Source organism: Musca autumnalis, unplaced genomic scaffold, assembly GCF_047663935.1.
Source record: "Musca autumnalis isolate F117 unplaced genomic scaffold, ASM4766393v1 scaffold_3, whole genome shotgun sequence".
Lineage (NCBI taxonomy): Eukaryota > Metazoa > Arthropoda > Insecta > Diptera > Muscidae > Musca > Musca autumnalis.
In genome coordinates, this window is record NW_027411866.1 from 146,030,040 (window position 1) to 146,053,888 (window position 23,849).

Here is a 23,849-nt window from a genome sequence, read left to right on the forward strand (position 1 = left end):
TATTGTTTCGGTGTGGATTTTTAAATTATTTTCCCGAAGTGGATTTTTTAAAATTATTGTTCCGTCGTGGATTTTTTAAAAAAAGTTTTTTTAATTATTTTCCGGCGAGGATTTTTTAAATATTTTTTTCATGTGTTATTTCTTTTTTAAACTTGTATAATTTTTCAGGCATTATTTTTTTTTTAATTATTTTTTAAGAGTGGACCATTCAAAAATTTTTTTGAAACTATTTTCATGCGAGGATTCTTTGAATATAGTGTTTAAAATAATTTTTAAGACGTAATTTAAAAAAAAAAATACTATTTTAAATATTTTTTTTAAATATTATTTCAAATTTTTTTCCACATTGAATTTTTTAAAAATATGTTTAATAAATGTTTTTCAGACGTGGCCTTTTTTAAAATTATTTTTCTCGATATTAAAGTTCCCTTCTTGTTTGTAAAAAAAAAACGCACATCTCCATATACATAGGTATGTATGTATTTCTTTATTAATTCACGTAATTTTATATGACTTATATAAAATGTGTTGTGTGTTCTTCTATTTTCAGAGTTTATAAACTTTATTTGAATCACCATCTTAAAAACTAAGTTGAACTAAACCAAAAAATAAACTATGAAACTCTTCATTTTAGGTTTTGTTTTTCATGATAATGTCATATTTGTTTGTTACACAAGTAAATCTCCCCGAATCAATGCAACTCACTCTTCTTCTTATTCTAACCTAGAAATAAGCACAATTTTTTTGTTAAAGCTTTTCTTTACAATTTTCACTTCCATTCACATGGCATCAGAATCAGGATCTTCTTCTTCTTCCTAGTCATGTTCATTTTGTTGTTGAGTCGGGAAAGGCTTCACGCGGTGGTACAAAAGACAACATCATTAAATGACGGGCATAGGATTTTGAAGCTCTGAATAAGCTGTCGGTACCATGTAGACGATCCAAGACGCCCAAGACACCAAAACAGTTATTGAATCTAAAAGAGAACATCGATTTATTATTATTATCTGGTAATCCGAATACTTGTACTCACTTCAAATGATGAAAATCATGTGCCTCAGGACTGGGAAAGAACGGCAAATGATATCCCGAATGAGCATTCAGTGTTGACAATATGGCCAAGGCAAACCACATCCATGCTGTGGCCACATGACTACCCATTATGAAGACCCCCAAAAAGGGGGGTAATAAATTACTGAATACATGTTCGATGGGATGACAATACAAGGCCGTTACTGCTATGGGTGCCGTCCATTCATGATGCTGTTTGTGTATAAATTTATAAATGTTCTTGTGATGCAGCAAACGATGTGAGTAATAAAATCCCAATTCTTCCATAAGAATGCAAATGGTCAGCTCAACACAAACCCAATGGAATGTGGGTAGTTCACGTATTGGCGTTAAGCCTCTCAACTGCATCAGCTTGTAGGAGAGCACGGAAATGGGTACACCAACACAGACTTGATTCGTCACTACTTTTGATATGACCTGCAAAAAAAAAAAAAAAAAAAAACAAACAAATGAAAATGATTCAGACAATGATATGGAAATTATTGCATTGACTGAGGAAGATATACATATTGTGACACATGGGCATATGTATATTAGGGTGTAATGCCAAGTTTACTCTATTTTTTATGGGGAATCACGTTTAGTAGAAAATTTTCTTCAAAGAGTCCCTTCTGATCTTTTGTAAAAAAATCCTTGTTGTCATCGATAAAGACACTCTTCATTGCGGATATGTAGACTCTCTTCGGTCTGTGGTAAGCCGCATAGCTTACCACAGACCGACCTATCGCTTTATACGTGGTCAACAAGGTTTCTTTATCTGCACCCCAAGTGCTGCCGGCTAGGGACTTGAGGACCTTGTTCCTCCATTTCAGTTTATCACAGATAGCTGTGGCATGCGCGGACGACGTGAAAGTGGTGTCGAATGTGACCCCTAGAATTTTGGGGCAGTTTGTGGTCGGAATTCTGCTACCATCGACAGTTCCGTAGATATCACCCCTCCTTGGGGAAATCCCTGTTCCACTATACGGAGCTTGGATTTTTTGTTCCTGAATTCCACATACCACTGGCGACCACACATATAGTTGATTATCCAACGTTTCAGACTTGGCCGGAGGGTTGTCTGCTCGATGTCCTCGAACAGCGTGGAGTGTTTGACAGTATCAAAGGCTTTTGATAAGTCAAGCGCCACCATCACTGTTCTATCACACGGCCGCTCCTGGTTGAGTCCTCGACAAATATGTGTGGAGATGGCGTTCAGTGTTGTCGTGCTGTGCTGCTTACGGAATCCATGTTGATGATTGGGAACTTGATAGCTATTTCTAATGGTTGGAAGGACTAAGGCCTCAAGGGTCTTCGCTACAGGTGAAAAAAGCGAAATCGGTCTGTACAATTCACCTTTGCTGGCATCCTGGCCTGGCTTCAGTAGCGGGACCACCCTGCCCATTTTCCAGGGTGGCTAGCGACAGGTTGAGAACTTTAGTGAGATACTCTACTCCCGGGTCATCCAGCTGTTTCAACATTACCATGGAAATTCCGTCAGGGCCCAACGCTTTGGATGATTTAGCGTTCCTGATGGCATTCGCAACATCATCCACTGTAAACTGTGGTGGTTCATCCTCGGCAGGAAGAGATCTAATGCAACGTAACACTCTTCTCTTCGCCCTGTCACTCTCGGGGTGCTGGACAAACAGTCCATTGAAGTACATAACTTGCACACCTCTTCGGGTCATTTCGGGCAATTCTCTGAAGCGGTGATTGGTGAACTTTCTTAAACTCGGCTAATCAGCTTTCCCATGATTGACGAATGTGCGGCGTTCAGAGATGACGAAATCGGGTGGTCTGCTGATGGAGACAACTATGGGGAGATTGTCTGATCCAAGGGAAATGACGGGATGCCAGGTGACGTCATTTGTCAGACCAGGTGACACGATGATTATGTCTGGCGAACTGTGACACGCTCCTCTAATTCTGGTAGGGGCGTCCTCATTGACCGAGCAAACCGTAGTGCTAATAATCTGCTCAGCCAGCTATACCTCTATGGTCGTTTCCAGACGTACGTTTATCCCTGGTCGTCCATAAAGACTCCCTCTAACACGTCTATAAAAACTCCCTTTAGGTCTTCTATAAAAACTCCCTTCAGGTCTTCTATGGAAACTCTCTTCTGGTCGTCAATAAAGCTCCTTTCTGGTCGTCAATAAAGACTCCCTTCTAGTCGTTCATAAATTCTCCCTTCTGGTCATCCATAAAGACTCCCTTATGTTCGTCTATATAAACCCCATTCTTGTCGTTTTCAAAGACTCCCTTCTTGTCGTGTCAGATCGTCTATAAAGCCTCCCTTCAGCACGTCCATAAAAACACCCTTCTGGTCCCTATATTTACTCCCTTTTGCTCGTATAAAACCCTCGTTTATAAAGAATGCCTTCAGCCCCCTTCTATTCGTCCCATAAAGACTGTCTTCTGGTCGTCCACAAAGACTCCTTCCTAGTTGTCCATAAAGACTCCCTTCAGCCCCCTTCTGGTCGTCCCATAAAGACTGCCTTCTTGTCGTCCGTAAAGACTTGCTCCTTGTCGTCTATAAAGATTCCCTTCTGGTCGTCTATGAAGACTGCCTTTTGGTCGTCCATAAAGACCCCCCTTTGGTCGTTTATAAAGAATCCCTTCTGATTGTTCTTAAAGACTCTCTTCTGGTCATCCATAAAGACTCCTTTCTGGTCGTCCATAAAGACTCCTTTCTGGTCGTCTATAAGGACCTCCTTCTGGTCGTCTACAAAGGCTCTCTTCTGGTCGTCCATAAAGACCTCCTTCTGTAGTGCGATTCTCTAACTCATTTTTTGATTTACCGACAATTATCGGTAAAATTAGAATGCTTATAATTTCGGTAATTACCGATGTTTTTCGGTAAGTAAGCAACGAATAAAAATCAGTCGTAAAGTTCTACCGATGGCAAGGGTGTTTTCAACTTTTCTTAGAACTTTTCATTCATAATTTTGCGTTTTAATTTTACGATTTTTGTCGGTAACTCAAAAAATGTGTTAGAGAATCACACTGCTGTTCGTCCACAATGACTCCCTTCTGATCGCCCATAAAGACTTCCTTCTGTTCGTCTATAAAGACCCCCTTCTTGTCGTTTTAAAGACTCCATTCTTATTGTCTATAAAGACTGCCTTCTGGTCTTCTATAAAGGCACCCTTCTTGTCTTCTATAAAGACTCCTTTTTGGTCGTCTATAAAGACCCATTTCTGGACGTCTATGAAAAGTTCCTTCAGCTCGTCTATAAGGACTCCCTTCAGTTCGTCTATATAGACTCTCTTCTGCTCGTAAAAAACGACTCCATTCTGCTCGTATATAAAGACTTTACAACGAAAATAAATCGATCATTTTCATTCATAATTTTTTGTCGTGACGCCTACGTCACACAGGCAAGTTTTAGATTTTTGACAATCAATACATGAACTCAACTGTCGTGTCATGTATAAACGCAGGGTTAGTTGTCTTTAAATTCTTTATAATTATTTATTTATAAAGTCCCCCCATATTTCCTAGTTTCAATCACTTTTCAAATATTTCATTACACCCTTTTATACATGTGTGCTTTGTCTAAAGTTCATTGGTACAATTAAGTTTAATAAAAACAACAACAACAACAACAACATTGAAAAGTAAACTTAACCTTTAGTAGCCTTGCACGTTCAACGGGTTCATTTGTACCCGGTTGAATTTTATATTTACGCAGAAATGCCGGACAATTTGTCAGATCCATAAATGTGTAGAAGCCGCCGAACATCCAATAGACCAACATCGTGAAAATATTTGTACCGAATACCCAAAACATGAAGGGATCGTCACCTAAAATAGAAGAAAAAGATGGGTACATTATTTTTTAGCAAAAAAAAAAAAAAAGGAAAAAGACGGAGAGGTGTTCCACTGCCCCTACTCTGGGGATAGTTATAGATTCTACAATGCACCACAACATCTACATGCCGTTTCAACGGTAGCACACTTCTGCATTCGGGGAATAGCAATTAAGTATGTATGTATATATGAATTAATAAGAATAGAAATTAACAGTTTATCCATCCCCCCTTCCTTCAAGGTAAATATACAATTTGAAAACGTCAGTTATAAATTATTATATTACTATTCCTAAGTAACAGACTTTTACCCGAGGGTTAACTGTAACAAATCGATATCAATATTATAGTATTTATAAATATTCCGGATTAGTTTTACGAGTATAGACACCATTAAAAAAATTTATTGGCAGACACTTCTAAATCTTTGTTTATTGCAAGTTATTGTCATAAACCCTTCTTTATTGTAATGATAATAAATTGTTTTACAATTTTTAAATTGTAAAGATTGGTTTATAGAGGTGTATACCAATCGAAGTCCACTACCGTATGGTCAACATTGTTTCCATGTGGCAAAATGCACTCAGAAAGAAGAATAAAGAGATTAACGAAATAATCGAATGTAAACATCTTATCTGCACTTGTGATATTTAAGTTGTACAAGGCCAATACTACCGTCTAACAAAAAGTACAATAGGAATTGGAAGTATGTATCATCAAAAGTCGTACCAGGATCGACACGCTGCACCGTGTGAAATATTGTAGATTCAATGGAACTTTAAGCAAATTTGAAAGTTCATAAAAATAATAATAGCTAAGTTTTCCGCTGCAATTGCCTCATACACAAAATAACCCCGCCTAAATATTTGGAGATGTCGTAGCTTATAACTCATACGATCACATAAATTTCTTTAAACTGGATTAATGTCTAAAAGTGTTCAATTTTTGCGGAGGAGATACATGAAGAAATGTAACGACATAGCACATCTTGGAAATGGATCTAATTTTTTGCAGTTATTCCTTTCATCAATTTCATTTTGGGTGACGTAGGGGATGGAAGATACCAAGGAACGGTCCTGACCGGTTTTAACATGGCAAAGCCTAGGATTTATATTGGTCCCTCTTTCATTTCAAGTGGACACTGACCTCCCCGTGGTGTCACTTGGGGAACTGTCTTTAACACCCGTTAAAGATAGTGAGCTAACATGTGCCGCGCGTTCACCCATAAGAACGTTAAAAACTTGGGTTTGGGCGTCGGGTTAGTAACCCTCCCCTAGAAAAAACAACCTACTATGAAAAAACGAAAGAAAAGAAAAACAAACCCCTCTAATGTTGACGAACCCCGTAAACATTTTAAGGACCATGATCTGCGAATCTGCACCTGGAATGTTCGCACTCTTTATAGAGAAGGTGCAGTTTACGCATTGGCAGATGTACTTGAAAAGTACAAGGCCGACATTACTTCCATACAGGAAATACGATGGAACGGGAAATGCGTCACAACAACACCTAAAGGTGACGTACTGTATTATAGCTGCCATGACACAAAGCATGAGTTTGGTTGCGGATTTGTAGTTGGTCAGAGATTAAAAGATCTGGTCTCCAGCTTCACCCAGTGAATGAAAGACTCACTGCAATTCGATTAAAAGCAAAATTCGTCAATATCAGTTTTATTTGCGCTCATGCTCCCATTGAAGACAAGGACGAACAGACCAAAGATATATTTTACGAGCGCTTAGAAGAAACTTATGAAGAAACTTATACTAGGCGATTTTAATGCCAAAATTGGATAGAAGAATATCTTTGGCCCAACGGTCGGAAAATATAGTCTCCACCACGAAACATCTAACAATGGTATGAGGCTGATAGACTTTGTCGCTGCAAAAAACATGGTGGTTAGCAGTACCAGATTTAAGCATCTCGATATTCATAAGTGGACATGGCTGTCGCCAGATCAAAGAACAAGAAATGAAATTGATCGCGTTGTGATAGATGGAAGACATGCATCAAGCGTGTTGGATGTACGATCGTTCTGAGGTGCAAACATAGACTCGGACCACTACCTTGCATCGAGCGTGTTGGATGTGCGTTGGTTCCGAGGAGCAAACATAGACGCGGACTACTTGTTGCAGCAAAGGTACGCACCCTGTTAAACGTAGCAAACAAAGTGCGAACAGACACAACACGGAAGTTGGACGTCAGTAAGCTGCAATCACAACAGATAGCCACAGTATATTCCACTCAACTGGCGCAACTGCTTAATCAAAGCACTCCTCGTCCCGATAGCATATCAGGACAATAGCAAAACATAGTCTACTCCATGCAAACAGCCGCAAAATCAGTACTTGGATATCAGAAACCTCTACCAAGGAATCCATGGTATGACCAGGAGTGTCGTGCTGCTACCGAAGAGAAAAATGCGGCATATGGGGTTACATTACAATCAGTAGCAACGCGTAGCGCACGAGAAAGGTATCGGAAGAAAAGGAGAGAGGAGCAACGTCCATTCCGCAGAAAAAACTGTTGGTATCCAATAGTAGTCGACGAAGATACCATTGATCAAATCCCAGGAGATGGAATTGAATAGAAATTGAACAGAAATAAATCGGCTCAAGAATAATAAGGTAGCAGGAGCCTGTGGCTTACCAGCCGAGCTGTTCAAAACCTGATAAGGTGTATTCATCAGCTAGTTAGCACCATCTGGCAGGAAAAACGAGTACCCGACGATTGGAACCTGAGTATCCTGTGCCCCGCCCACAAGAAGGGAGAAGGGAGATCGTGTCAGGGATATTGTGCGAACGACTAAAGCCTATGGTCAACGAGATAATTGGATAATACTAATGCGGCTTTAGACATGGCAAGTCCACCATTGACCAGATATTTACCCTGCTGCCAATCCTGGAGAAAACCCAAGAGATGCAGATCGACACCTACCACCTTTTTGTCAATTATAAAGCAGCCTTCGACAGCCCGCTGCGTTCAAAGGTATTCCAGGCCATGTCTGAATTTGGTATCTCCACAAAGCTCATTCGGCTTTGTAAAATTACTCAAACTGATACAAGATCTTCAGTTAGAATATTACAGAACCTCTCCGTAGAGTTTTTACCAAAAGAGGTTTCAGACACGGAGACAGAGTTTCGTGTGATCTCTTCAACATCCTGGTAGGAAAGGTTAACAAGAGGCAAACTTAAAAAGAAGTGGCACAACCTACACCAAAAGCCACATGTTACTTGCTTATGCTGATCATATAGACATCATGGGACGATCAGTAAAAGAATTAACTGATACCTTTATGAAGGTCGAAGGAGAATCTGCTAAAGTGGGTCTGGCGGTAAACGGCGAGAAGACCAAGTTGATGGTGTCGACGCGCAATGCATCCATTGATCTCGGACCAACTGTTGTTGGTTCCTATAATTTTGAGGTAGTAAAAGACTTCGTATACCTCGGCACCGCCGTAAACACAACGAACGACATCAGTTGTGAAATAAAAAGAAGAATTGTATTGACTAACCGATGGCACTTGGCTTATGTAAAACAAAAATAACGCTCTACAAAACACTAATACTACCCATAGTGAGATTTGGAGATCTTTTCTTAGTTTGGCCTATGGAACAAATGTTCTGTAATGGGCCAGCTAAGTAAGTAAGTAAGAGTAATTATGTCAGGAAACATGTGCTTACTCTTGAAAAAATTAAAATTTATCGTTGTCATCAGAATCACAAGTTCTACCTTCAATGGAAATTTTAAAATAATCCTTGGAAACCCCTTAAACTAAACTTAAGCAAACATTTTGAACTTCTGTGAGGCAGATTCCATGTATGTTTAGAATAACTTTTATAATATGTAAGGTTTCGGACACATCGAATACTTAACGCGTAAGTTATCGTTATCGTGGCAAGGGCTTTAGCGGAGGATATTTTCATATTGCTCAAATGAAAGAACTGCCTTAAGTCAGCTATGTACGTAGTTATTTATCGACTAGATGCCCCGGCGCTCAGTGACCAATTTCTCGAAAGACCTGGCCAAAAACTCTAAAAATTAATGGATTTTGACCTAACTTTGGGTACTTATTTTTTATTAATTTTCTCGTTTAGAGTTAAGCTTAATGATCGGAAATTATTTGCAAGTGAAAAAGGAAAGCCAAGGACTCGAACCCACATAGTTACCTGGTTTCACGTATCGACTATGTAATGGCTTCTCTGTCCTAGAACTTTTCGTTTTTATACCCTCAGCATTTATGCTCTCAGCTCTCAGCATTTATGCTTTCATACGGGCAAAATGTGCCTCATCGAAATAATGGTAAATAAAGTATATTTGGACGAAATGTGTTTTAGACAATTTGGAGTCGATTGAGCAATGTCCGTCCGTCTGTCTGTCTGGCTGGAGCGCACGATAACTCTCGAACGGATAAACCGATTCGGTTTAAATTTTGGCTTTCGTAATATTTTACCCAAACTTAGTTTAAGTTCGAACTTCGAAGATGGGCTATATCGGTCCACTCCTTCCGGTACCTCCCCCACAAAAGTTCGAAAATGTTCGGAAAATTTGTGCGCACGATAACTCTTGAAGGGAGTAACCGAATTAGTCCATACTTTGCCCATCGTGAAATATGTACCAGGCTTAGATAAGGTTTCAATATGGACTCAATCGGTTCACCCCTTCGGGTACCTCCCACACAAAATTTCGGAAAAGTTCAGTTTAGGGCCATCTCTCGAATCGCTCTGATTTTTGCTTTAGCAACTTGTATGCAATGCCCTCCATACGACGGTATAAGTTTCATAGCATGAAAGTTGCAAAAAAACCCCTATGACACCGTGTGAGGTGGTTGGAGCGCCAGATAACTCTAGAACGGATCTGCCGATTCGGTCCAAAATTTGGCCTTAGTAATATTTTGTCCAAACATAGTTTAAGTTTGAAGATAAGCCATATCGGCCCACTCCTTCAGGTACCTCCCCCACAAAAGTTCAAAAATGTTCGGAAAATTTGTTCATACGGTAACTCTTGAAGGGAGTAGATTTGGTCCATACTTTACACATTCTAATATATCTGCTAGATATAGGTCAGGTTCAAATATGGACTATATTTGTCCACTCTATCCGGTACCTCCCACACAAAATTTCGGATAAGTTCACCTTAAGACCTGCTATCGCATCACTTTGATTTTTCTTGAAGCAACTTGCATTCGCTGCCTCAATTACGATGGTAAACGTTTTTTCAGGGGCAAGTCCATACTTCTTGAGCAAACAGCCCGAAGAGTGTAAAAACCTCCTATGGCACCATATGTTGTGGCTGGAGATCCACTTCCATAACGGTAAATGTCGATCCATTCCTTTTAGAATCTCCTCCGCAAAACTTTTGATATTTAATCCTAATCAACATTTTTGTCGGTTCAAAGCCCAAAAATTTTGAAACCACAGGCTGAGGGTACATCTCTGTCGGCAAAGCCGACTGATACTTTTTTACTTGTTCAAATGCAAATGTGTTTTATACATTTACGCGGATATTTGGCCGCTAAAATGTATTTTCTTCACGACAAACGCTTTTTTGCGCTGCCTTTGGGTACTTATATTTTTGTGATGGCTGATTTCATTTTTCACATTATTAACAATTATGCAGCTCAAAGGGGTCTTTATGGTCCTCATCCTTCTCCTATAAAATGTGATGGCATCGAATTAAAATATCCTACAAATTTTACTATATGTCCTGGAATACAATTTTGTGTCGGAGGAACCCGAAGGAGTGGACCGATTGAGTCCATATTGAAACTTTATCTTAGTCTGGTACACATTTCATGATGTGCAAAGTATGGACCAAACCGGTTACTCTCTTCAAGAGTTATCGTGCGCACAAATTTTCCGAACATTTTCGAACTTTTGTGTGGGAGGTACCAGAAGGAGTGGGCCGATATAGCCCATCTTCGAACTTAAACTAAGTTTGGGCAAAATATTACGAAAGTCAAAATTTGAACCGAATCGGTTCATCCGCTCCAGCCAGACAGACGGACGGACATTGCTCAATCGACTCCAAATTGTCTGAAACACATTTCGTCCAAAATTACATGGCTCTCTGGATATCTCCAGCTCACTGGATATCTCAAACATATACACATATTTATAAATGGTGGTGGTTTATTGAAAGGCATAGAAATAAGCAAAAGCAACAACAGAGACATAGGTACACAAAAAATTCCAAAGAAATACATAACAGACTTTAATAAAAGAAAAACTGAATGAAATAATTTATAAAATAGGGATAGGTAATGGAAAGCAATAATCGATTTTTCGACTTTTCGATTTTGGTCTAAAACTAAAAATGCGATTTTTCAGTCTGGCGATTATTTCAGTTGTCATAAAACTCGACTTTCGACTTTTTTATAACCGCAGAAAATCGATTATGATCGATTATTCGTCGATTTTCGAGTTTTCTTTTGAAAATGTAAAACCGCCAAAACTGTAAAACCGCTAAGTCAGCAATCAATGGGCAAACTCGAAAATCGATTACAAGATAATCGATTATGCGATTTTCCCTCCAGCCAAAAGTCGACCACGATTTTTAGACTTTTAACTGCAAAAAGTCGACTAATCGATTAATCGAAAGTCGACTTACCTATCCCTATTATAAAAAGTCGCACTTTTAAAAAGAAAAAAAATTATCGAAACATCGTTGAACGCTTCTCCTTAGTTGTGAAATAAAACACATTTTCCTCAAAGTTGAAATCATCAGCGGGAAATCGGCATCTGGAATCAAATGATTATATAATGTAATAAATAGGTACATCAATATTTCAAATATACATGTGTATGTGTGTATGTATATGAAAAATGTATTGATGTAATTACCAATATTTAATGCGATTTCTTCCTTGTCCTATAAAATATTTCCATTCACCTTTTTGATTCAATTATAAATTTGCAATTAAAAAATGTATTCGGCATTTAATTTACTAAAAAGCGCCATTTCTTTAAGAAAACACAAAACACTGATTTATTCACTCACTTTACCGTCTTTACTCAACGATAGTATTTAGAACACTGAAGAAAAAGGAACAACATAATTAATATCATTTTTTTTCTTTTCCTCTTCGCTTGCTACTTTGGTTAACAACAACAAAGCACGAAACACACATCCCTGTAGGGACTGTGGCCGATTTAAAGCTCACATAAAGCTAGCTTTTTTTAAATATAAGTGGCATTTTATCGATCATTTTGCCTTATGCCAACTGACTAATTTTACAAGGCGATGAGCGCCTGAGTAGTCAGTATTGTCCAACGCCAGATAACTTTTCGACTGATAATAAACTAACTTTTTTTTGCCTATTTTTAGTCAGTTTAAAACATAATGTGAAAAAAAAAACAATTTTTGTTTCTGTGTGTTTTTTTTTTATTTTTGACTTTTCATATTCTCTCTCTCCCTCTCTTTGTCTCTCTTTCTCTTTTTTGTCAGAGAGAAGAAGGGGCAAATTTGTATATTTCCTTTGTGTTCCTTTTTAATTCCAGAATAATATGAGTAACATGTACGAATATGTTCAGTCCATCAACACTGTATTCTATAACTGGATGCTGCATTTATACGAAGAATATTAAGAAAAAGCAAGTGCGAATTATTTATACATTTGTGCCTTATTTCTTCGACAAACACAAATACTTTGCAGACGGTACATGTTTCTGTTTTCAGAGTGGTTAATCTCTAGATAACTTTTCGACTAACTTTATATTGGTCGAAAAGTTATCTAGACATGGACAATTGCCGAAATTTTTTCTGTTCAAAGTGGTTCATCTCTAGATAACTTTTCAGCCAGTTTTTAGTCACTTTAAAAATTATCGATCTATTATCAATCATTTTATCAACTGGTTAATAAAAGTCCGACAGGGATGTTTAAGGCATACACACCACCAAAAACCAAACTTTTTTACCCTCCTGTCTTCGCTTCTGCGTCTTCTGTCACATCATTAGACAGCGGAATCCTATGCAAATGCATATATGGTTAAGATGGTTATAGAGAAAATCTGATTAGACAGAAACTCGTTTTACCACAAAATAAAACGAATTAGGCCCAGCAATTTTTGCATATTTTACATATTTGCATAAAATTAGCATATGCAAAACCATATGCAAAAATATATACAAGGATTTGTGGTCTAAAAATCCCACCGAAATGACTGACAATTTGTATAAAGTCTTCGTTGGGAGTATAAAACTTTCCACATGAAATTTGTCACTATAGGTCCACGTCTTCATATAGCCTCCATAGTACGGTACCTCCCGATTTCCAGTATTTTGAAGGTTGTGGCCTCAATATCCCGCCAAAATGGCTGAAATTTGGTATTAAGTCTTCCTTGGGGTAAACAACTTTCCACCTAAAATTTGTCGGTTTAGGTTCAGGCCTTCATATAGCCCCCATGAACGATACCTCCCGATTTTCGGTATTTTGAACGTTTAGGCTGTGGTTATACATTTATCTATTTTATTGACTTGTCTTAAAAGAATTTTAAACATTAGGGCTGCTCAAAGGGCGCACTTCTGCTGTCGGTGTGTATCAATTTGCTCACTCACATAATTGAAAAAGAGAGCTTTTGTTTTCGAAATGAAAATTTTCAATACACATATTTTTTCCATTACACAAGACAGCCCAACAAACCAACATTACTCGAACAAAACATCAAATCGACACCTCCAAATAATAGTATGCTAAGTCTAAAAAGTGAGTTTTGCAGGAGAAGCTCTCAAAGTTTGGACATTTTTTTGAACTTCAGTACTATGCTAAGTCAATATTTGTTTATAACTTCTGTTCGGATTGACCGATTATTACCAAAATTAGACAGAATTTAATTTAAAGGACGTTCCACACCTCCAAATAATAGTTTTCTAATTCTGAAAAGCGAGTTTTGCAGGACAAGCTCTAAAAGTTTGGAAATTTCTTTGACCTTCAGTACTATGCTAAGTAAATATTTGTTTATAACTTCTCTTCGGATTGTCCGATCATTACCAAAATTTGACAGAATTTAAGTTAAAGGACGTTAAATATAAAACTGTACAGAACTTGAAAACATGCTAAGTCGACTTAGCATACTATTGTTTGGAGGCGTCGATATTTGAATTATAAATTCTTGTGTAGCCATTGGAGAATAAACGAATGTGTATGCTAATTGTTTGCTTATCCGTGTAATTGTAGAATGTATTTATACGAATTGTTTTTCGTAAATTTTATAAAATCTGATAAATAAAATGGGAAATTCGAAAACTATCAAAATGTTTGTGTTTCAAAACTAACACAATAACAAAATATGTTTGTAGTTGTATGAGCAGCCCTATTGTACATAAAAACATTTTTGTACCTATTATTGAAATATTTGTTGCATAAGAAAATATGTAAAATGCATACATTTTGCATATGCAAAAATTTTTGCATTTTGCATATGTCATATGTTACGATTGCAATTTAATCAGTAGTGGGATTCTCTAACGCATTTTTTGGTTACCGACAAAAATCGTTAAAATTAAAACGCAAAATTATGAATGAAAAGTTCAAACAAAAGTTGACAACACTGTTGCTATCGGTAGAACTTTGCGACTACTTTTTATTGGTAGTTAACTTACCGAATAATATCGTTAATTACAGAAATTATATGGATTTTAATTTTACCGATTTTTGTCGTTAGCCAAAAAATGCGTTAGAGAATCCCACTACAGAAGCCAAAAATATGCCCAGTCCCAGAATTTGACATGAATCGGACCAAAAATAGAGGTTGCATAAAATTCCGCTGTCTACTTATCACTATAGTAACGTATTGCCTTGCTGAGTGCATTATCAATGGGCAATGCCCTTATTATCAATGCACATTCAGCTGCATAAAATTGTTATCACTATAGCGCTAAGTATAGCATAAAACAAATAAAAATGTAATTAAAATATTAAGAGAGCTAGTGAGCCTATCTAACATATTAATAGAAAATGTTGCTGCTGGAAAACTGGCTGATTAAAATATTTTCCAATATTACATGAAGTTCCCCAGCAGCGCAACCATTACAAAATTATGTACAAATAATTTGTACAACTTCGTTATTTGAATTAATTTTATGTCAAAGAATGCCATGCATTAATAGTTTTGTATACATTGAAAACATGTATTTTTCATTAGTCCGTTCAAATAAATCCAAAGACAACGTTCTTAACTATCAACAATTTTTTACTTATTGCGTACACAATAAGTGTGTTTTTGAATAAAAATGTTCTACCCTTTCATACCTTCGGTGAGATGCAATAGATGTCAGGAGTAGGTGCATCTAAGGGGTTGCTCTGGACTCGTCCACGTGAGGGACTACGACAGGGACTATGTTGCTGCATGCTGTGTGAACACAGTCCCCAGTGAGTCGTCGTCGGATTACGATACTCCCTCGTCGTCTGATTACGAAACTCCCCCGCAGTCCCCTCGACAACAACCGCACACGCAGCCTTTAACACCAGCCGTTGTTGTCCCAATCCCCGAAAATGTAGCCTTTTTGCAATTGAATTGCAATGGACTCCGAGGTAAGGTCGCGGCGGTGCAGGAAACCAAGTTGAACAACAACCACAGCTTAGAGCATTGTGATGGTTACAATATTCTGAGGAAAGATCGCACCAGAAGTGGAGGTGGGGGATTGGCTTTCCTATTGCACCAGTCTGTCCAATACAGACCTATCTCGCTTGAGCCTGTCTCTAATGACCCGTACATGGAATGTATGTGGGTAGCAGTCAGGTGTGGGGCTGCCGAGATAGAGTTGCTGAATGTATACATCCCGCCGAGAAATAGCTGTATCCCTGATTATAGGCCTGACATTAGCCCGCTCTTGCAAGGTCATAATCGTCTGATTCTGGGGGATTTTAATGCGCATCATGAGATGTGGCATTCGGCCCTCGGAAACGACCAGAGAGGTACAGCGCTGGCTGAGCAGATTGATAGCTCTACGTTTTGCACGGTCAATGAGTACGCCCCTACCAGAATTAGAGGAGAGTGTCACAGTTCGCCTGACATAACCATCATGTCACCTGGTCTGACAAATGACGTTACCTGGCAACCCGTCATTTTCCTTGGATCAGACCATCTCCCCATAATTGTCTCCATTGGCAGACCACCCGACTTCATCACCTCTGAACGCCGCACGTTCGTCAATCATAAAAAAGCTGATTGGCCGAGTTTCAGAGAGTTCACCAATCACCGCTTCAGAGAATTGCCCAATCCTTCTGATGTTCAGGTAGCGGAAAGGACGTTCCGGGACATCATCACTGCTGCAGCCGCTCGCCATATCCCTGCTGGTCGAATACCCGAAGTAAGACCAAATTTCCTAGCAGAGGCGACGGGATTAGCAAATGAGCGTGATGAGCTTCGTCGTATCAACCCCAATGACCCCAGAGTCAGGGAGCTGACACTGGAAGTTAACAGGCTGGTCGGCGAGCATAAGCGGAACAAATGGTTAAATCATCTGAAGAGCTGCAACATTGGAGCCGTTATAGGTGAATTGTGGGCAACGGAAGAAGGGAAGATAGGACCTCAGTCACGTTTGGCGACGTTACGTTGACTGACCCGAAGAGGTGCGCAAGTAATTTCAATCGACAGTTTGTCGAGCATCCCGAGAGTGACAGGGCGAAGAGAAGAGTATTACGTCGCATCAGATCTCTTCCTGCCGAGGATGAACCACCACAATTTACAATGGATGATGTTGCCAATGCCATCAGGAACGCTAAATCATCCAAAGCGTTGGGCCCTGATGGACTCTCCATGGTAATGTTAAAGCACCTGGATGAGCAGGGAGTCGAGTATCTCACCAAAGTCTTCAACTTGTCGCTAGCCACCCTCGTTGTTCCCGAAGTCTGGAAAATGGGCAGGGTGGTCCCACTACGGAAGCCAGGCAAGGGTGCCAGCAAAAGTGAATCGTACAGACCGTAGCAAAGACACTTGAGGCCTTGCTCCTTCCCAGTATCAGCTATCAAGTTGCCGATCATCAACATGGATTTCGTAAGCAGCACAGCACGACAACAGCGCTGCACGCCATTACCACACATATTTGTCAAGGACTCGACCAGAGACGGCCGTGCGATAGAACAGTGATGGTGGCGCTTGACTTATCAAAAGCCTTTGATACAGTCAGGCACTCCACGCTGTTTGAGGACATTGAGCAGACAACCCTCCGGCCAAGCTTGAAACGTTGGATAGTCAACTATATGTGTGGACGCCAGTCGTACGTGGAATTCAGGAATAAGAAGGCCAAACCCCGTAAAGTGAAATAGGGAGTTGCCCAAGGTGGAGTGATATCTCCGGAACTGTTTAACCTCTACCTCTCCTGTATTCCACCCCCTCCAGACGGCATTGAGATCGTGACGTATGCGGATGATAGCACGATCCTGGCGTCGGGTACCTATCCTGATGACATCTGTGAGAGACTGAACAACTATTTAACCGTTCTTACCACCTTTTTCCATTCGAGGAATATGCAGATTTCCCCCACAAAATCTACAGCCACTCTGTTCACCACATGGACAGCGCAGTTTGGACGTGAGTTGAATGTCGTGGTCGACGGTAGCAGAATTCCGACCACAAACTGCCCTAAAATTTTAGGGGTCACATTCGACACTACATTCACGTCGTGCGCACACGCCACAGCTATCTGCGACAAGTTTAAAAGTAGGAACAAAGTCCTCAAGTCCCTGGACGGCAGCACTTGGGGTGCAGATAAAGAAACCTTGTTGGCCGCGTATAACGCGATAGGTCGACCTGTGGTAAGCTATGCGGCTCCAGTCTGGTCCCCGAGATTGTGTGATTCGAACTGGAAAAAGATTCAAACTTGCCAGAATGCCGCGCTGAGAAAAGCGACAAGGTGCCTCCTCAAATCTACAGTGGACCATCTACATGAGGAGGCAAAAATTCTTGCTGTAAAGCAACACAATGAGATGCTTTCGTTGCACTACCTGCTTGGATGTTATCATGTGAGCCATCCCAATCACCATCTTGTGGGTAGGCCCGGCCCATTCAGGGAGATCAGGAAGGATATCCATGCTCTAGAGGGAGAGGTCCAACGATACAGGAGAGAACCCCTAGATCAGCAAGCGTATCAAGCAGGATTGAATAGCATTCACACGAATGCAGTTGCCAAGGCCTTAAGCAATTATAGTGTGAATAAAGTACTGGGAGTACATCCTCCATCTATCGCAGCTGAGGAGCGTCAGCTGCCACGACAAACCAGAGTAGTTTTGGCTCAACTACACTCGGGATATTGCAGTCGCCTAAATTCGTATTGGGCGGAAATCGATCGCGCCGTGCAAGACATATGCCCAGTATGCGGGATGGGCCCGCACGACACACAACACCTTTTTAACCTACCCATCTAACTCCAGTAGATCCGTGGTTACATCCCATCGAAGCAGCCACTTTTCTGGAACTGGAGATAGACCCAGAGCCAGATTGAACAGAGGAACGAACAAATAAACATAACAAAAACACTGTTACAACAACAACAACATTTACATTAAGCGATATTCCTTGGGGCAATTTTTCTCGTTCTCTTTTAAACTTGCCTCTTGCGTTTATACAGACAATTCTGTTCCGACAAGTTTTGTTTTCAAAACAATGAAAATAATGTCAAATACGAAAAATATAAAAGGAATTGCCTGAAAATTGCCGGTACGAGAAATTTTTTTTCCATTTCCATTCCCCTTACGTGTCTCTCCTACAAACAGGGACTTGCCGCAAGTAAACTTGCCTAATGTAAATTGGGACTATGTTTAATATTGTTTATTTGTATTTTTTCTATTTCCGCATACGAAGTAGCGGGCACATTGCTAGTGATTTATTAAAACGGTTTTAATGGCAAGAATTCTAGGTTCTCAAAAAAAGAGCAATGAACCCCAGATTTTATTACAGTTTCCGAGAAATGGCTATTTTTTTCTTCAAAAATTTGTAGTTCTCAGGACACGCCATGCCCAAACTTTCCAATATGTTGTACTAGTTTTTAGATTATCGAAAATGCTTTTCAGGATTTTGTGCTTTTTGTTACCTATTACTTCCATGGCGTATACGACATGTATTGTGTATACCCACTATAACCCACATAATAAAAAGACATCAGATTTGTATACTTTTGCATACAAACTAAGATCAAATTCAATAGCCAATATTCACGGTCTATTAATCGGCTATCCTTCCACACACAAAATCAAATATTTTTGATTAATTGCAGTTTAAGGGCTGCTCGAGGATCGTTTTGAAATTTTTACTAAAGGTAGTACTTGGGCCGCTCCCACTAAAGATAAACACTTTAGCGGTCAAATACAGTTTAAAGCAAATTATCGGACCGTGTTGCAATTTTTACTGCGGTTGATCATTGTGGTCCTGATTATAACGGTATAATTTTTGATTCCTGATTCTTTCACTTTATGGCCTAGAGTCTAATAAAAATTTGAATTCTCCCTTAAATATTATTTCATATTATTATTTTTTGTAAATATGCAAATGAAAGAACAATTTTACGATGATCTAAACCGAACTCTACACAACGTCGACAAAAAAGATATTCTTATCTTGATGGGTGATCTAAATGCACGTATTGGCAATAACAATTCCGGGTTCCAGAACATAATGGGAAGACACAGCCCGGGCGATAAAAACACCAATGGAGAATTGTTTCTGGAAATATGTTCAAAATTCGACCTTGCAATAGGTGGCTCCTTCTTTCCTCATAAAAACTGTCACAAAGTAACATGGCTATATCACGAAATACACGTGCCCCAGCAGAGAGTCAAATAGACCACTTTTGCATTTCCAAAAAGAATTTTAAAATGTTGCAAGACGTAAGAGTGCTACGAAGTGCCGACATCGCCTCAGATCATTTTCTCTTAATAGCTGAACTAAAAATCACGCTCAGGAAACAGAAACGCCAATTCATAGCCACAGAACCAAAACGCCGCCCTTACAATACCAACAAACTTCAATCTGAAGAAACAAAGCGCAACTTCCTGACCGGGTTCTCAAATAAATTCCCGCAGACCCCATTAACGCAAGCTTCGAATATTAACATAGAAGATGAATGGAAGAAAATTAAAAACGCACTATGTGATACTGCTTATGAAATAGTGAACTTCCCGCGGAAAGAGCACAAAGAATGGTTATCCCAAGAATTTTGGAATCTCGTAGAGGAGCGACGTAAAGTCAATACGATATTATTGTCAGAAAAAAATTCCCAAAAAAATCAGAATTACAAGCTAAACTATCACAACTTGTAAAAAAAGTGAAGAAACAAGCCAGAAACGATAAGCGAAGTTTTATAAATGGTATGGCTGCCGAAGCCGATGCAGCAGCAAGTCGTGGAGACTTGAAAACAGTTTTTAACATTACGAGAAAACTTTCGGGGAATAAGCAATGTTCAAATATACCGGTTAAAGACAAAAACGGAACCATTCTCACAGACACAGACGCACAGCTCAAAAGATGGAAAGAACACTTTGAGGATATTCTAAATCGCACTACTGAACCAGCTACCGAGTCAAATAACGACAGAGGTCAACACCACACCAACAACCGCCCTGCGGAACATATAAATTCAGATATCCCCTCAATTAACGAAATAAAAGCGGCAATAGCGCAATTAAAAAATGGTAAAGCAGCAGGTATCGACAATCTGCCTGCAGAATTCTACAAATGCGACCCTCTATATTTCGCCGAAACACTTAAGCCTCTAATAACAAAAATCTGGGAAACAGAAATGATTCCATCGGAATGGAAAGAAAGTCTTATTATTAAAATACCTAAGAAAGGGGACCTTAAACTTTGCAGCAACTGGAGAGGAATAGCTTTAACACCAACGATATGCAAAATCTTTAATAGAATTATACTCACCCGCATACTTGATCCACTAGATAAATGTCTTCGCAAAGAACAAGCAGGGTTCAGGCCTAACCGTTCCTGTGTGGACCAAATAAATAGTCTACGATTAATAATCGAGCAGTGCAACGAGTTCAACACGCCATTGTATTTAACCCTTAATTGCATGATTTTTTCTTTCTTGGCGAAATTAATGGAGGTGATAGATTTCGAGCTCCTAATTACGGAAAAAATAGTTAAAAATTTTGTAGTATGTATTTTTAGTATAATCTGAACAAAATACGAAATTTTTTAAAATATTTCGTCATCTAATATTTTCTATACTTCACGAATTATTCTTCAAGTATTATTTTAAAAAAATCATAAACCCTCTTTACTAACGGTATCTCAACTCATTATCACTTTTTAAACTCCAGAATTTTTGATATAAAAAATTAAAATAAATATAAAATAATATTTTTTGACGTTTTATTTTCAGACAGCGGATTTTTATCTTTAGGTTCATTTTACTGTTAGTTACAGTTGATCTTTGGAACAGTTATATATTTTTTTCTATGCAGTGGACCTTAAAAAGATATCTTGACACGATAAACATAGAGTAAACTTGTCCTTTTATATATATTTTTTGGGATTTAATGAAATGATGAAAATTTCCATCTATATGCAAAGAAGGGTTAACCTTCGTCGATTTTGAAAAAGCCTTCGACGCTTTAAATAGAAATAAAATCTGGGAGGCACTTGAGAACAAAAGTGTCCCTACCAAAATAATAAACTTGATAAAAGCTCAATATACCAACTCAACCATGAGAGTTTTTCACAATGGTAAAATAAGCGAAGCATTCAAAACCATCAGCGGAGTTAAACAGGGGTGTCTGCTTTCTCCTCTCCTTTTCATAACAACTCTTGACGAAATATTGTCGTATTCATCCAATCAAAACAAAGGCATCCCCTGGAGGCTACATCATAACCTCGAAGATTTGGAATATGCAGACGACATCGTGTTACTTGCGACAAGCAGAGAAAATATGCAAACTAAAATTAATCAACTTTCCGAGGAAGCAGCAAAATTCGGCCTGTACATAAATGCTGAAAAAACGAAGAGTATGCTTATTAAATCAAACCAAAACCCTTCATTCTTTCTGAACGGGAAACTAATTGAAAATATCAATAACTTCTGTAGCAATATCAACCCTAGCGGCGGAGCAAATGATGATGTCGACATCCGCATTCAAAAAGCCAGAGGTGCATACTGCAGCCTAAAAAATATTTGGAACTCTGGTGCATATTCTCCAAAAACGAAACTGCACCTTTATAATGCCTGCGTCAAGTCAGTACTACTGTATGGATCTGAAACCTGGCTAGTAAACGAAAGAATTAAAAATAAACTGCAAGTTTTCGCTAATAGATGTCTTCGCAACATTTTAAAAATATGGTGGCCAAGGACTATCTCAAATGAAGACCTCCTACAACTGGCTCAGCAAGAAGATATTAACATACAAATAAAACGACGCAAATACAACTGGATCGGTCACACACTCCGTAAGCCTTTTGATGATATCTGCCATGAAACACTGAGCTGGAATCCCCAGGGTAATCGCAGCAGAAGACGGCCAAAAACCACTTGGCGAAGAACCATTTTCAATGAAACCGGAAAAACATTCAATGAGTTAAGATACATTGCATCGGATAGAGTAAGATGGAGATTCTATGTGAATAGTTTATGTTCCTGATGGAATATGCTAATAAATAAAATATACAGGCATGTCACAGATTCCGATCGGAATGATTTCAATTCCGTAATTTAATTTCGATCGTTTTTGTTTTAGCTTCTTCAGATTCCGATCGATTTTGTGATATCGGAAAAATTAATTATTTAGTTTAAATATGAAATTAAATGTAAATTTGTTAATAAAACATAACCGTTATTATTTCTAAGTGTTTTAAAGTGGAAAATTAAAAAAAAATAAAAATACAATTCTGTTTGAAAAACAAAAGTGGTTTCATTTCGAAAAATTCTTCGTTTTTCGTTTTCTGAAGAAGCTAAATACGGAATTAATTCCACTTTCGATCGGTATTCGTTTCTGTGACATGCCTGATAACATAACAAATTCCGTCTGGAACAACCCATAGACTTACATCTGTAGTAATGTTAATTAGCGATAATAAAGCATTTATTTACTTTTTCACATTATTGCGTCATTTCTTTTTATTCACGCTCTTTTATAGAACGCTAAAAAAACAATAAACAAACGAAAAAGAGAGACGCACTCACCTGTAATATCAATGAATTTATCCCATTGAGCTTGCCAAAAATCACCCGAAGCTCCCCAGAAGCTTTGTAAATGCCTGGCGGGAATCAAGGGAAAGTAGTTCGTTATTAACTTTTCCATTTTGTGAGACTAGATGTTCGTGTGTGTGTGTGTGTGTGACGATGAAAGTATGTAACGGTATGAGTGATATAAACAAACAATTGAACAATTTAGTAGTTTATTTTTTTTTTTGCGCTTCTGTTGGTTATTTTTTCCTTTGTTGTTACGGTTGCTTTTGTTATTCTCAATACTTTTTTTATATAACCGTTAAATTTACAAATAATTTGCATTTGCAATTAACAGTTTTCTTTTTTTCCAAATTTGGTATTCATTCAAAATCAAATATTTATATGTAATTGTGTCGATCTTTTATTTATTTTGCATTTTTTTTCTTTTAATTTTATTGTCACACAATTTGTAGCAGGCAGGCCATTTTTTTTCTTCTTTTCAAATTTCCTACTGCACTACCATTCGTTGAGATCGCCGGAGAGCAACTGAAATGTGTGCGATTTTTTGCATTTCGATTTGGTCATTGAGTTGAATGTGGCTGCAAATATATTCCCCATATCCCAATGTCTCGAACTTTGCTTGTGTTGGTCGGAGAGTCCAATAGAACTGGAAATTCTCGTGTTCTCAGTTCTGATGAGATCAATTGGAATTGAGTTCTTTTCGAGCTAATAAAGGAAAACATTCAATAGTTAAACAATGTAATTGAGTCGAAAAGCTGGACATGTTATCTGAATAAAATAAATTAAAAAAATAATCAAATAATCCAGTTTCAGAAAGGGTCTATCACCCTTTCCTGCAGAAAGGGTTTATAGAAGCAC

The 23,849-nt window shown here is 38.5% G+C and overlaps 1 protein-coding gene across 1 annotated transcript in view; it reads right to left on the bottom strand.

Moving 5' to 3' along the window:
- Positions 1-458: 458 nt before the first annotated feature.
- The window catches only part of LOC141397877 (fatty acid hydroxylase domain-containing protein 2), a 34,474-nt gene continuing 11,083 nt past the window's right edge, over positions 459-23,849 (bottom strand). The window contains exons 3-6 of the mRNA XM_073974699.1: positions 22,986-23,059; positions 4,682-4,857; positions 1,034-1,488; positions 459-976 (exon numbers count right to left, since the gene is read on the bottom strand). Of these exons, the coding sequence (XP_073830800.1) occupies positions 826-976; positions 1,034-1,488; positions 4,682-4,857; positions 22,986-23,059 (856 nt within the window). The 3' untranslated portion in view covers positions 459-825. The remainder of the gene's footprint in view (positions 977-1,033; positions 1,489-4,681; positions 4,858-22,985; positions 23,060-23,849) is intronic.